At 45.7% G+C, this 16099-nt stretch overlaps 1 protein-coding gene across 4 annotated transcripts in view; it reads right to left on the reverse strand.

Moving 5' to 3' along the window:
* The window catches only part of ATP2A2 (ATPase sarcoplasmic/endoplasmic reticulum Ca2+ transporting 2), a 61647-nt gene extending 51580 nt beyond the window's left edge, over window positions 1–10067 (reverse strand). For 2 of the 4 annotated variants that reach the window (XR_011167103.1, XM_069081452.1), the window contains exons 1-4: window positions 9702–10067; window positions 8575–8592; window positions 8406–8488; window positions 1374–1478 (exon numbers count right to left, since the gene is read on the reverse strand). Coding sequence is in view for 3 of the 4 variants with exons in the window: in XM_069081452.1 (XP_068937553.1) it covers window positions 1374–1478; window positions 8406–8488; window positions 8575–8592; window positions 9702–9819 (324 nt within the window). In the remaining variant the exon portion in view is untranslated. Of the gene's footprint in view, window positions 1–1373; window positions 1479–7632; window positions 7839–8405; window positions 8489–8574; window positions 8593–9701 lie in introns of those variants that run through there. The other 2 variants (XM_069081453.1, XM_069081454.1) reach the window with 2 other exon arrangements.
* Between the last annotated feature and the right edge of the window lie 6032 nt (window positions 10068–16099).

A 16099-nucleotide genomic window follows, 5' to 3' on the forward strand; every position in this document is an offset into this window, starting at 1 on the left:
TTTGGGCTACTGATCTCTCTATCAGTGTCTACCTGGAATACTGGTAAAGCACCGGTCTTAAAAGAGCACCTTGCCCTGACCCCCTAGTTGTGCTTGCTGTGGGGCTTTGAGCCTTGCTCCCCCTGCCCCTGGACCCTGCAAGGGATGCAGGGCAAGTTGTAATGGGAATGTAAATTTGAAGATCTTCCCTGCCCCTAGGCTAAAGTGCACCTGGAGCCTGGGGTGGGAGGCTTGTTTTTCAGTAGATACTTCTTGATTGGCCAGTGAGTCAATAAGGTTGTTACATTCTCTGAGCCAGGAGAAGGCTATATAAGCCCTGATGTGTAGCTTTGTTTTGGAGGCTCACTTAGAGAAGTGTTCTGTGATTTGATCAGATGAAACTCTGGAAAGCCGTTGTCCAGAGCCCCCCGGCTTTGAAACCCAGATGTTGTTTGGTATAGATGTAATGGTTGGACAGTTTGGAACCTGTCTATTTGATATGTTTCTGTCTTGATAATTCTGTCTGTGTATTCTGAAGTTCGGGGTGCTGACCTTTTTCCCCTCAACTAGGTGAACGATACACGTTTGACTGATTAAAGTAAGCTTGTTAACCCATTTTGAGTTGCTTTCCTTTATCAAAGCAGATCCAAGAACCTGTGTTGGCAGCAAACCCTGAGGATGCTTGGGGTGCCTGCTGCTACACAAGTATAAACCACAGGCACACAAAACACAACAATACAGAAGACATTCCCATTTGATCTGAAACACAGTATGTTACATTTTTGTAGTAGATTATTGTCTTGTGGGCCATACTAAGTTTATTTATGATTACTGGTTTATTAGGCACTGTATGCTCCTTGAGGGGACGGAATTTCTTTCTCATCTGTATCCCCAGAGCTTAGCACAGAGCCTGCCACATAGTAGGCTCTTAATATTTATTGAGTTCACTTGATTATAATCCACAAGCACAAACTGGCTGAGTGATTGGAGGGGAAGAGACAGGAACATGCTGTGGAAGGAAACATAAGAGGATGAACAATTTCCTGCATCTACTCCATGAAGCACATGCCAAAATCACAAGCTGAGGCCCTAAAACTGTTTTCCAGCAGTCAGAAAAACCTAAGGGAAAAGATCTTCTAGCTCTCTGGTAAGCCAGGCAGCTTCTTAGCAAGGAGAAATGCAAATAAAAGAATCACAGGAGGGGAGAGAAAGAGACAATTTTGCTGCAGACAAAAAAAGAAAAACCCAGACTGCTTCTTTTTGCTGAATCCCTACAGAAGATCACAGATGTTAAGATTTGAACGGAAAGGGACCTGCTTCTGGAATTAACATCAGAGGACAGGTTAACATCATCACCCAACAGTCATACTGCTAGGGTAAACACTCAGGCTTACCTGCCACACTCCCACAATGGCATTGGCCACCAAAATAAGCAGGATTACAAAAGGCTCCACAAAAGCTGTGATTGTTTCTTCACCTTCTTCAAACCAGGCCAGGACCTGCAAAGGAAATGATATTTGCTGCAGTCAGCAGAGCAGGCTATATCCCACTTCAAGGCACCACACGAGTCTTCTTAATGTCCCCAGAAAAAGTCCAAGCAGGGTGTTTGCAACCAGCACCAGGCTGTTCGTGACAATTCACGGATATTCAAAACGTCACCAAAACCAGCAGAAAATACAATCACGTTCCTTTTCAACATGGGCTATTACTATCCTCGCTCCTGAACCCTTATCCATACTGTTCTAATGACTTAGTGCCCCCCTGCCTCCAATCTGTCCACCCTACAGTCTATACAACCCAATTACCCTCCAACTAAAATATCTCTGACCACTCCATCGTTTTGCTAGAAAACCAAAAACAAGAATCCTGCAAAATCTTAATAGCTCTGCATCACCCAGGAGTAAAACCTACTTTAGCTGGTGTCCAAAGCCTTCTATGACTGGCTTCCATGACCTATCACCCCTGTCTTATCCTCTCTTTACCTATGCTCCAACCCAACTAGTCTCCTCACTAGTCCAAACCCATCCTGTACCTGCTGTCTCCTGGAGTCTTGGAGGATGGGCAGAACTAGACAGGCCTGGTCCAATTCTGCCCATCCTTCAACACTCAAATCAACCATCTCATGAGCTCCTGATTCCTGCCTGAGGGCTCCCTTAACCCAAGAGCCACCCTGTCCTTCTCTAAGTCATCATAGCGCTTCATACCTCCTAACCCTTTCAATGATTAACCTATTCATCTTAAGTGTAAGCGTTATAAAGCACCTTCTTCACAACCACCAGCACCAGAGGAAGAGACTGAGGCTCACAGAGCAATTAACTCACCCAGAGTCACAAAGCCTGACATTTGCCTGCTGTCAGACTCCACTCTCCTTGAGTACTGGGTTCGAATCTTATTTCTCCTGGGAGCTCTCCCAGGGTTTACCAACCACTAGCTTTTAAGAAAAGCTTCACATCTAAACTGACAACACTTACTCCTAATGAAAAGAGTCAAAGAGGGTTGAAGAACTTAGTAAAGAAACACCCTGGCTACTGGCCTAAAATTGTTTGAACCGGGAACCATTGGTCAATACAGGAAGCAAAAATGGTTGCTAAATTAACGTGGATGATCCTTTACTTTAAAAAAAGATGAAAGCTGAGTATCACTATATTCTCAAAGCAATTTCTAGAGTTCAAATTACTGTTCATGAACAATCCAAAGGGGAAACAAGTAATGAAAATTATGCTAAAGAGACCAGCTAATTAAAAGTTATTTAAATTCCCTTAAGCAGTAGATATAATCATGTAAGATACAGAAACAAAAGCAACCAATGATATTTTATAATATCTGGGATTTTTACCCCAAATTTTCAAATTTCTTGAAAAAGCTGGTTGAGAATAAAACTACCCAAGTAGTACAGTAGCTTTTTAAAAAACAGGTTTTGATATCCTTCCTTTTTTATATCATCTCCCTTTCCCCCTGTATTTCCCCCTCCCAGAAGGTTAGCCCTGATAACAAAGATTTTTTTTTAAAAGGGAAATAAATGACCAAAAATTATTTTTTTAAAAAACCATACATTTGCAGTATCAGAAAAAGCATTCAGACGCATATTGCAGGGCAGCTAGGATGCACAGTGGATACAGTATTGGGCCTGGAGGCAGGAAGAGTTAAAATCTGGCCCCAAACACTTCCTAGCCATTTAACTGTCTATCTCAGTTTCCTCATCTGGCAAAAAAAAAAAAAAAGCTGAAGAAGGAAATGGCAAACCATGACAGTATCTCTGTCAAGAAAACCACAAAAGGGGTCAGAGTTGGATATGACTGAAATGACTCAACTACAACAAGAGCCCAAGTTCAAACATTAATATAGGACTGCAATCAAACCAGTTAATGATGGGATCATGTTAAGAGTGTGCTACAAAAGTACGAGCAGCAGACATCACCCAAACCCTCCTGGTGCCCAAGCTAGCATTACAAGGTCTACCATAACTTTAATATAACATGTTACTACCTCTTTAATCGAGTGATAGGTGGAACATAAAGAGTTCAAACGAAAGCATTCCACTTAACCAGAACAGGTTCTGGAGACAGAGGAAATACATGCCAATATTTTAGGACACAGATTCTGTATTTTAAACAAGTACTAGTAACAGTGGTTAATAAGTTAAAGTGATCTAGTTAATAGGCAATGAATATATTTTGTAGCATTTTTGGAATGGCAATAAAAATACGTGTCTGGCTAAAATCCTACCCACAAGAAATCAGTATGGTCCTATCCAAAGGGTATTTCACTGCTTACAATTTAATGATTATAAAGGCAAACCACAGGGACCAAAACAGGGGAAAAAACTGGGATACAGCCAAACTTCCAAAAAGATACTGAAAATAATGAGGAAGCCAACCCCAAGGAGATAGTGAAAAAGTGCCGGGCTGGACCTCGAAGGGCCCAGACGGTATAAAAGGAGGCTCTCCCCTGTTCCCGGAATCTCTGACACACAGCACACTACTTCAGCCCCTGAGGATCAGGCCTAATGCCAAAAAGACAACTTCTCTGAGGAAGTGATAAATTGTGATGGATGCAAGATCACAGCTGCTCTGCTGCTAGCCTTCCAAAGGCCTGCCAAGGAGAGCCTGTTAGAAATAGGAAACTTAATTCTCCAGCTAGGAAAAAAAATTGTTGGACTTGAGGAGGAACAAGGGCCTTTCTTAAAGGTCAGTGAGGCATTAGCAACTCGAAGATAAGCTTCACACCTTGTTAGAGAGAGGATGAATTTCCTTCTTGGCAGCAGGTCACAAGGCACACATTTAAGTAACAAACTACAGGCCTCTCCCGGACTCCCTGGATGCTGGTGTCTTCCCGCTAAGGTTACCTTCCATGTACTTTGTATGTGACTGTCTTCTGCATTAGAATGCAAGCTTCCTGAGTCCAGGGACTGGCTGACTATTGCCAGCACTTAACACCTGTGTTTAACATTAACAAATGCTTGTAGCCACCGATCTAGACTTCTCTCTTTAGTTTGAGAGTAAGATGATGTTAGTTTGATTAAAAAATTTTTTTCCATAAAAAAATTTCATTGTATTTTTCCTTCTGATATGAATCTAAGACTTACACAAAAGACTTCTAATTAGATGAGTATTTTGGAAGAACAGAAGGATCTATGAAGATGTACTGATTATCGAGGATAGAATTCCTGTAACCTTTAAGGGCAGGAAGTAGCTGCTAATGATTTCTATTACAAATAAAATTAGAAAAAACGAATAATGGAGCCTTCAGCACAACTAAGGATGGAAGAACACATCAAAAGACAAGTCAAGCAAGCATGGTTTTAAGTTTAAACAGAAAAACAATGTTGATTTCAGACTATAAACCCACAGGAATCAGCAGCATTAACCACACGAGAAGCCGACCACATACAATTGGCTAGTCCAACCAACTCAACTATTTCTTTGAACCTGCGTGCAGCCCTCTGTTCTAGGCCTGGGAGGAGAGGGAAGGAAAGGGCCACAGAAGTGTCAGTGCTGGCACATTAGAAAGGGGGAAAGGCTTGAGAGGTTCAGGAGAAAGGCAAACCAGAGTGTGGGAAGAGAACTGGAAATAAGAGTGACTACCACATGGGACTTACTGTGGCTTATCAGAAGCTGGACTAAGGAAACCTATGTAGGAAAAAGAAAAAAAATGCCTAGCACTTTCCAACAAATAAAAAGGTAGACAGCATCAAACACTGACCTTAGAACTCTGGGGTCACTTCATCCATGTTCTCAGTCTCGTGTGTGCATGTGTGTGTCTGACACATACACACATACATACACACACATACACACATACATACATGATTCTAGACAGAGGGCCTTCCTAATGTACTCCTTGGTGAATATTACAGCTAGGTGGCACCATAGCACAGAGAGCACCAGGAGGGAGTCAGGAAGATTCATCTTCCTGAGTTCAAATCTGGCCTCAGATACTTCTTAACTGTGTGACCCTGGGCAAGTTACTTAACCCTGTTTGCCTCAGTTTCCTCATCTGGAAAATGAGCTGAATAACAGAATGGCAAACCACTCCAGTATCTTCACCAAGAAAACCCCAAATGGGGTCACAGAAATGACTAAAAATGACTAAACAACAAATCCCTAAAAGTCACCGGTGTAAAAATAATTGCAATTTCCTATACTCTGCAATAGCAGAACATTAACCACAGTTAACAGTTTACTCTGTTTCAGTCACAAGAAATGTCACATAAACATTTAGTCAAGTGTATTTTTTACAATCTAAGAAGAATCAGTTACACAGCACATATTGCCATACATCAAAACCGTACAATTACAAAATACACTTGTTCAAATAAAGGAAATATCAGGCATCACAGAGATCGGCCACACAGCACAGCAGCTGTTCTTCTGCCTCTTATCTGCCTTGTTCAGCTACTCAAATTTAAAAAACTTTCATTTTCAAATTGTTTCCCAGTTATTTTTTATCAAAGAATCACAGGACTCAGAACCAAAAGGGACTTTGAGCATCATCTAATGTAACCTCTTCATTTTATAGATGAGAAAAAATAAAGCTTAGAGATGAGTTCACTGGCTCAAGGTCACACAGTTATTAAATAACAGAACTGAGATTTGAACGCATGACAAAACATTGTGCTGCAGCCCCCAGAGAATCAAAATTCCAAAAAGAGGACAATCCTGGACAATCCTCAGTGACCACCACAAGATAAATGGGTTGGAAAGGTTGGAGAAGATACTGCTTGAAATACTCTGAAAATGAGGATATGAATTCCCAGAAACCAGCAAGTATTAAAATTTCACAACAAACTATCCTTTCAACATCCACCACATGCTAAGGTCTAAAATATACTAAGCAATATACAGATAGATTCCCTCTCTCCATATAGAGATTTGGGGGGCCGGAAGGGGGAGGAAAGGGAGGAGAGAGAGAATATCATACATTTGAAAGGGAACAAATCCAATCAAAACTTCCAACACTGATCTTTCTCAACATCAACTAGTCAACAACTAAGATCAAGTACGCTTCAACGTATATATGACCGCGCTTCTGAAAGCCGTGTTGGCCAGGAAATGAGATTTAGCCATCTAAAGTTGTAAAGCATTCACCAGTCTAAATATTCAGTCTGCCTTGTTTCATGAATCAAAATCAAATTCACATTTTATTCTACTTCTCAACAAACTGTGATTACTTCAAGGTAAGGCAGCAAACTCATTTCCAATGTGCTTTGGCCGTCCACTGTTTATTCCTTCTGTAAACTATTCAGGACTATTAGCAGCTGCTTAGTCCCTGAATGAATCCACACAGTATTTGCAGTTAAAAGCTCAAGTACATGTTAGTGGTAACAAGCTGCAGATCCTCCTAAAATGCAAACTGATTAATTTATACCAAAGAAGATTCTACTTTTCTTAGATATGCTGGAGTTAAACTGTGTAATTTAAGTTTAAAAAATATTGGAGAAAAGAGCCATATTAGGAGGTTGGGAGCAATTCAGGAGGCTGAGGAAATCGTTTGTTGTGATACCAAGCCTCAATTTTGTTCCAAGAGAAGAATCCAAGGGCCAGACCCTAAAGGTAATTAATGGCACTCTCACAGTAATTATGATGTACACCACTCATTGGGAAAACACTCATTTTAGGCTTACAGCACTGAGATTGTGTCTATGAATGTTTGCTCCTCTTAGAAAACATGGAAACAACTCTGACATCTGCCCTTCCAAATCAACAGCTCTGCCTGTTCAAATCTCCTTCTGCTGAAAGATAAGACAGAGAAAAGACAGATAGAGCAAAGATGAAGGTGGCCCCTTGGGGCAGCTGGGAGCGTACCCCACTGCCAATGAGTTCACCTCGAGTGGGCCATTTGGGGGCTTACTAAAGCCAAGTCTGGCTGAAAATCAGAGGCACACATGCTGCCTGAGCAGATCTGGTCACATCAGGACCAGTCCTTCCTGTCCTCAAGGTGTGGGGAGAAGAAAAATTTTTGTGAATGAGATTGTTTTATTTCATCCAGAGAATCGAGTTTTCAAAACCTTCCTTACAAGTCTGTGAGGGCTTCTATCTACCACATTGAACAAATGTTCTCTGGGCTCAGAAAAAGAATAACCCACATGAGAATTTCACGAAGAGGAGAACAAATCGGTTAATAACTTATCAAGAACACATTCGCCCCCATCACCTCCGGAGCTCTCATTCTTTGCATCTCTCTCTTGTCTCTTAGCAACCCCACCAGCTCTTGCATGCAAACCTAGACTCCCCAGCTCACACAACCAGGAAACTGCCCAGTTCAAACATTTTGTCTGTGGAACAGGGCAAGCCGAACTTTGTCCTGTTCATCTGAGGAGTTCTATGGGTTTGGTAGTCAGTCAAGCCAGGGCAAGGGCGTGGGGGTGGGGGTCCAACTTAGATGAACATACCACCACCCAGAAGGGCAGTGACCAAATTTGGTCAACCCCAGAGCCATGACCAGCGTCATCATTCTTGTCCCCGTCAGAAGCAACTGTCACCTTGCTATTACCAGAAAGGGAAAACAACTGGGAATATTCTTTTGGTAAGTGCTATTTACAGATGACAATGACCCCATCATCATCTTCATGTGATCTTACAACTTAGGCCAAAATTTAAAAATCAAATAAAAGGTGTAATAATTTAAGGAAAAAACCAACTTTGGCTTTATTTGGTTCTACAATGTGTTTTGGAAAATCCAATTAGCTTTTAACCCCTTAGTTAAAAAAACAAACCACCCCTCAGACTGAAGCATCCATTTATCTTCTAAAAAAATTAATAGTTTACATTATATGAATACAAATGGTTAAGACCAAGACAATATACTTTGACATGGCTTCTTTGCTTATCCCACTTATTTCTGTTTTTAGCTTTACAATTTTTATCCCTGCAACATGTAGCTGACCAATACTTTTAAAAAAAGAAAAAGAAATTTTTTATACTTACAAAAGATATGCAGGCTGCCAGCAGTAAAATTCTAACTAATAAATCTTCAAACTGTTCAATTACAAGTTCCAATAAGGTTTTCCCTATAATAAGAAATGCAAATTATTAAAGTAGTTATCTTAATAGTGTCAGCAAGAAATAAAAAAAAACTTTTAATCAAATGACTTACCTTCTTCTGCTGGCAATTCTGTAGAATGCAGAGATTTGCAAGGGAACATGAGAGAAAGAAAAGAAGAAAACATTAACATTCTTTTTTTTCTTCCAAGAAAAATTGTTAAAATTTAAACATCTCCATTCTAGAAGACAAAACCTTTAACTAGAGTAGACAAACGACCGGCCTTTCTGTAGGTGACAATTAACAGATACAATTTTTTTTTTTGGGTTAATGACCTTGTACCTACATTTTAGAGTGGAACCCTGTCACTTAAGGAGGGGACCCTAAAAAGGAGACATTTCAGCCAGATCAGCCCTCCTGCTAGATGGGTGTGTGTGTGTGGGGGGGTGACTCGGGGAGCCCAGAAGGTCAGAGGCTTCTCCAAGTCCTCAGCCCCACGTCCACAGGAGGCCCATTTCTCCTGACAGCCCATTGATCAGTTTCTCATTCCCCAGAGAAGGCTGGAGCTGCGTGGGTGATTCACCGAACCACAAAAAGAAGGTCAAGGAAAAGGGGCCGGGAAACGGCATCGGGCTGTGGGGGCCCTCCTGAGGAGCCCCCCTGCCCACGTGGGGAAAGCTCCTGGGGGAGGGGGTGGACTGGACTCGAAAACCCGGGAGGGAAAGCCCGGGTGGGAGAGACCCACGAGGTGGAGCCCCAGTCAGCCATCTTCCCTCTCTCTTAGGCCGCCTTTCCAGCCAGATGCCGACTCCACACGCCCAGACTCCCGGCCCCGGCCCCCTGACAGCCCCCTCCTCCGCAGAGGGCGGGAGAGGGGAGCCCGGGGACCCCACTAGGAGGGGCCGCCTTCTTGTCCTCCTGGGAGAGCCCCAGATAAAAGGCCACTGGAGGCCCCAATATGGGAAGCTGGCTGAAAAGCGCGGATCCCCCTCTCCTCCTGCGCAAAGCGGGCCACATACACGGGTGGGGAGCGGGGGGAAGGGCCTGGACCCCCAATTAGGAGAGGCTACTCTACTGTGTGTCCTCCCAAAACAGGAAAGGACCCCAGAGGCACCAAGAGGGGCTTGAGGAGCGGGGGCAAGCCCAGCCTCCCCCCGGCCCACGGCAGGGAAAGGCTGAAGCCCCCGGCGGCGGGTGTCAGGCTGCCCCCTCCCCCTCCCCCCGCCGCAGCGGGCACGCACCGTTGGAGCCCCAGCGCTCCTTGAGCTTCTTGACCTGCTCCAGGCTCAGCCCGGTGCTCTCGTTGACGCCAAAATAGCCGAGCACCTCCTCCACGGTCTTGGTGTGCGCGTTCTCCATGGCTGCGGAGCCCGAGCCCGAGCCCGAGCCCGCCCGGGGCCGCCTCCGACTGCTCCCGCCCCGCTAGGACGCGATCGGCTCGGCTCTCGGCAGCGGTCCGGGCTCACAAGGGCCGCCGGCACCGGAGAAGGCGGCGGGAGGGCCGGTTCCAGTGCTTTCCACCCCCCCCCCCCGCAGCAGCAGCAGCAGCCGCGGCGCCGCTGCCTCCTCCTCCTCCTCTGCTGCCTCCTTCCGCTCCGCCGAGCGCTGAATCACCCCACGGGCGCCCTCCCCCCTGCGGCCCCTGGGCAGGTGACACCGCCCCCCGCCCGGCTCCGCTCCGCTCCCCTCTGCCGGCGCCCGCCCGAGCCCGGGGCGGCCCCCTCGATCGCCAACCGCCGCCCGGCCCGCGCCTCGAGCCTCGCTCGCCTGCCCGCCGGCCGGGCTCTGGGCCCCGCGGTGGCCCCGGCTCCGCAGACGCACCGACGCGCCCGCCCGGGGAGCTCTAGCTAGCCGGAGCGGCGCTCGCTCCCTCGGCGGAGCCCCCACCCCAGAGGGCCGCGGCGGCGGTGACCCGAGGAGGAGACTGCGGCGAAGGTGGCGGCGTCGGGGACGGGAGCGAGCGGCGCGGCAGCGACGGCGGCGGCGGCTCGAATAGCATTTATTCGCTGCTGCCTCCCCTCTCGCCGCCGCGGCATGTGGACGCCGCTCATTGGCCGAGAGGCACCAGCGCGGCGCCGGCGGCCGGGCCACGCCCCCTGCCTCCCCCTTCTCTCTCCTTTCCTCCTCGCTCCTCACCCCCGCCCCTCCCTTTCCTCCTCGGCTCCAGCCCTCGGCCGACTCCCTCACCCACGCCGCCCGGGCCCACGCGCTGGCCCCGCCCCCTCCGGCCGGCTCCGAGGGCCCGGATCGAGGCTCCAGGAGCCCAAGGCGCAGGCGCATTGGCGCCGCTGGCCTGCCTTTCCGAGACGGGCATGGCGGGCCGTGGAGGCGCGGGCCTTGGGTTTCCTCTTGAGGGCGCACGGACATCCAGTCGCGAAAAGCTGAGAGGGGGCTGGGCAGGGCCTCGGGGTACCCTGGAGTTACGGCTCTGGATGTTCAGCCCAGACCCGGGCCGCCCAGTGCCCGCTGGCCTCCCACGAGGGCCCACCCGGTTCTTTTCCTCCGTGGCCAGGATCCAATTTATCCCGTCTAGCGCCTGTGTGTCCCCCTACCTGCTAGACTGCGCGCTCCCCGAGGGCAGGGACCGCCTTTTGTCCTCTGTACCCTGGTGCCTGGCACGTAGTAGGCCCTTCATCCTGTTCATTGACGCATTGACTTGGGGCCACGTGACTCCTGCTAAGGCTTCCGGCAAGGACCCTTTGAACCTCCGAGACCGGCAGCCTCTGGCCAGCTCCGGGCTCGGGAGTCCTTCCTGCCGGCCAGCCTCAGTGTGTGCCCCTGGTCTACCCTCCGGGTTCAAGCACGACCAGGCAATGCCGTCTTTTCTTCCTCGCTGGACAGCCTTGGGGGAATTCCTTCCGTTGACTTCCCAGGCTGTGGATTGAAGGCCCTCCTGGTGGGCTTTCTTCTGTCCATTCTCCACTTGCTGAACAGACTTCCTACCACATTGCGGCCAGAGCTGAAAAGGGTGTTCCAGCCACTTCTGACCAGTGCAAAGGGCAATGGGCCTGTCCACCTCCTATTCTTGGGAGCTAGGCTTCTCAGTGTTCGAAATGGAGATGGTATTCTTGGCAATATTGATTCCTTTTGAGCTTGCAGTCCACTAACTGCCCCAATATCTTCCCTTCCAGTCAGCCCAAGGTCAAGCAGGGCATCTAGTCTACTCTAGAACTCAGATCTCCTGTCTCCAATTCCAATACTTGTTCAGTGTGTCTGTCAGAGTCTGAAATCTGCCTCCATCCTGGGGTGCCCTGGGAGGAGCAGTGGATCTTCATAATTCCCTCATGACAAAATCCAAATTAAAGCACTTTTGATGTGATCCTCAATCCCATAATGCACCAATTAACAAGTGTTTATTAAATACTTGTTAGATGCTGGGCCCTGTGCTAATTGCTGAGGGTAAAAAGACAGAACTGAAATAGTTCCTGTGCTCAAGAAGCTAGTTGTTTTGCAAATGAGGTAGCTCAGGTTTAGGACTTGAGTGACAATCAAGGTCACACACCTAGGGAGCTGAGACTTAGAATCTCAATCTTACTGGGTTTGGCTTTTTTTCCACTACATCACTGAGTGTGGGGGCTGGGGTGAGATAAGGAATGAAGGAATTATGTTCCACTTGTGCATGCACACTTTATGTGCATGGTGTGTGAGCTAGGGGCACTGTTGGTAGAGCACTGGCCCTCAAGTCAGGAGGGTCTTGAGTTCAAATTCAGCCTCAGACACTTCCTGGCTGTGTGACCCCGGACAAGATGTGAGTTCTTTGAGGTCAAAACATGTTTTTGCCTTTACATTTTCAGCATTTATGTGCCTGGCACATGATAAGTGCCTAATAAATGTTTGTTGACTTACTGACCGTGACCGCATATTACTCTGGTACTAAAGTTCAGGATATGAACAGAGAATTCTGTACCAGAGAATGTAGTTTGGTGAGATCAGATGAATCTAAACAAATTGCAAATTGCTTTATGTTGTCTCATTTGAACGTCACAACATCTGCAAGGTAAGTACCACACTATTAATATCCCATTTCACAGTTGAGATTAAGTAGATTAAGTAATTTGTTCATGATCACACAGTGTCAGAGGGAACCTAGGGCTCCCCGAATCCAACTTTGGTGCTCTTACAAATATACTGTGCCCTTCAGGAAGATGGAGGCCATAAAGATTTGTCTAGAGGGTTCATCTGGAGATAGCCCAGAAATCACTGAGCTCTGAGTCTTTGGGAAATCTCTGGACAGGAACCATACCTATCGGGTATTCAAATGTTTTAGATAACTTTTTAGAAATGAGGAAACAGACCCAGGGAAGTTAAGAGACTTGTTTTAAGATGATCTTGGGATCATTCAGTTAAGGTGCTATTCACCATTACCCTCTTCTTACCAGACATTGACTAATCTCAGAATTCTCTTTATTAGGGTGTCTGGGTTCAAAATTGCTAAGGCTGCAAGAGGTGGGAAAGTAAGAAAGGGAAATGTTCTCCTGGGGCAGTAATCCCCCTTTCCTTTACCCCGGTCAGACCACATCTGCAGTGTTGTGTTTAGTTCTGGGTAGACAGGACATTGATATGCTGGTACATGTTCAGAGGAAGGCAACCAGGAGGAAATCTGAAACCTTGTCCCATGAGGATTGGTTGAAGAAACTAGTCCTGTTTAACCTAGAGAAGACTTAGCTGGGACATGATAGCACTCTTTAAATATCTGATGACCAAGCAGAGGGAACAAGCTGGTTCTCCTTGGTCCTAGGAGGCAGAACTAACGACGCAGTGAACTAAAGATTCAGAAAAGCATGTCAGGGTTCCACTTAGTGAAAAACTTACTGAAAGAGTTGTCCAAAAGGAGAATAATCTGCTCTGGGAGTTAGGGGGGGTCCCCCATCTTAAAGAAGAGGGGATGCTTTGGAAGAAGGGTGGATTTGGATGGGCACTGAAATCTCTTCCAGCTCTGAAAGCCTATGATCAGTCTCAGTCCATTTTGGATAGCTCTAGTCATTAGGAAGTTTTTCTTTACAACTTGGACCTACTGCTCTTAGAGCCTGGCAGTGGGGGTGGCAAACAGGAGTCTTATCCTTCCTGCAAATGAAGGCTCTCTGAATGCTTGAAGGTTGCTGTCTGACTCCTTCCCCACCCCCAGCCTGTCCCATTACCTGCATCCTGGGGTGGTAGAAAGAGCATTAAATCTGAAATCAGAAAAAATATTTGAATCTCAGCTCTGTGTAGCACTGCTTATGTGACCTCAGGCAAGTCAACTCAGTGGGCCTCCGTTTCCTCATCTGAAAAGATGAATTGCACTCTGCCTGGTGAGGGTTAATGAATACTTTCCTGGCAAAAGAAGAGGGGAGAGTGGCATAGTAATTTATTATTATTTTTTTAACTCCCACACTTGGTCTTATGATACCACTTGTCCGCATTAGAAATCACAGGTTGTGATCTGGGAACTTTTAAATAGCTATTGGAGTAGCAGAATGGCTGAGTACTTAGTTCTCAGCAGTTCCTGGGCTTGGAAGATGGAGGCACCGAGGCCATAATGTTAGGTAGATTTTCTTTTCAGTCACTTTCTCCAACAGGGGAAAGGAGGGCCATTTTGCTCCAAAGCCTACACTTTAGCTGCAGTTATTTTGTTCATATATTCTTTACAAAACCCACGTCTCCCTGACATAAAGGAAGTTCCCCAAATATAAAGGAGTTGCACCACTTAACTGGGGGTGGAGAGGAGGGACCTCTGCACGGAATCCATGAACAAAATATGTGCAAATTAAGTTTTCAGAGACAAACAGCTTTCTTGCAGCAGGTTGCCAAAGCAAAGCATTTTGTCTGTCTATAGAGACAGAGCACACCCTGAGAGGAGCAGGGGAGAGCCAGCTCAACTGCCCCAGAGAGTTCAGCCTGAGGACTGGAAACAGATTAATTCCCCCAGCCAGATGCAGGTCACATTGTACTGCCCAGCTGAAAGAATCATGCACGTCATCTCATTTTGTTATTTCCAAGGAGTGGAGGCTGGCATGAGGTTTTGATTGATACCTGGAAGAAGATTGAAAAAAAAAACCCAACAACCATGAAGCAAGCAAATAAAAATTCTTGTGTATGGTAATGCACCAGGTGAAGCAAGGTGGAAACTGGTTAGGTCACAGCCATGGAGCAACTTTCCGTGATTATTCCAGGATGTCACACTTGAGGGACTGATGGCTACTTTGCCTCTGGTAGCACATCCACACCATGTGGAGCCAATCCCAGTTATCTCTTCTAGCACTACCCGAAATAGAAAAGTATTACATATTTTTAGGCATTATGGAACTTGCAGGGAAAGTGCTTTCTAAACCCAAAGGTCTAGAAAGCTGCAGAGTTTATATATAAAAGTAAATTATTGTTATTGTTATATTATTATTTCAGCTCTGTACCCTAAGGCTAAACTGGGAATCTAATGATCCCACTTCTGTGACTCCCTCACCTCTTTACCTTAGTATCCTTACCTGTAAAATAGGTAGTCTTCTCTAATTATCTCCATAAATCAATAAATAAGAATTTATTATAATAGCTGGCCCTTATATAAAGGTTTGAAAAGTATGTGTTACTTCATGTGATCCTTACAACTCTGAAAGTGTTATTACCTCTAATTTCCAGATAAGGAAAGTAAGACTCAAAGGTCACACAGTAAGTATGAGTCAGCATTTGAACTCATGTCTTTCCAAGTCCAAGTTCAGCACTTTATTTCCTAAGCCACTTGGTTGCCCCATTTATTAAGTATTTACTATCTTCTGGACATTGTGCCAAGCATCAAGAACACATATTCTGTCAGGGGTAGGAAGCAAAACAAAGACAACGTGTAAACATTATAGGACCATAGTTCTGGAGTTGGAAGCGACCCTTGGAAGTGATCTAGTCCAACCCCCTGTGTTCAAGATCACTGGGTATAAGTGGCAGATCCAGGCACTGGAAGCTGTGACCCCAAATCCAGGGTCCATTCCCTGTGTCATGCTGTTGCTATGGGAATAGAAGCCTACATGACTTTGAGGTTTGCACAACTCTTTACTAACATTTTCTTATTCCATTCTCGTTTAAAATCTTTGATCCTATAAAGATGAGAAGAATGACATGACCATAATAACAATACCAATAACAGCAATGATGATGTTGATAAGTGAAACCCCAAAATGTCTTCATGTATTTACCAAATAAACTGCGCTAAAACAAGAGTATCATTACAGACAGAACTGTTGCTTGCAACCACCAAGATATCACATTGACCCATGAACATTTAAGAATGACATTTTTTGTAAAATTTATTTTCAGTTCCAAATTCTCTTCCTTCACTCTTTCACACATTGAGAAGATGAGAAATATGGCAACAACCATAGATATGAAGTCATGTAAAGCGTATTTCCACATTACCTATAAGACCAAAAAGAAAAAGCAAGAAAAGTGAAAAAAAAATTGCATTGATCTGTGCACTCAGTTCATCAGTTCTCTGTCAGTGGATGACATTTTTCATGATGAGTGCTTTGGAATTGTCATAGACATGTTGACCAGAGTAGCTGAGTCTTTCACAGTTGATCATTGTTACAATGTTGCTGTTACTGTGTGCACTGCTGTCCTAGTTCTGCTCACTTCACTTTTCATCAGTTCATGCAAGTCTTCCTAGGGTTTTTTT

The sequence above is a fragment of the Petaurus breviceps genome, unplaced genomic scaffold (assembly GCF_028583685.1).
Source record: "Petaurus breviceps papuanus isolate PSGF00001 unplaced genomic scaffold, PetGlider_PUasm1.0 99, whole genome shotgun sequence".
Lineage (NCBI taxonomy): Eukaryota > Metazoa > Chordata > Mammalia > Diprotodontia > Petauridae > Petaurus > Petaurus breviceps.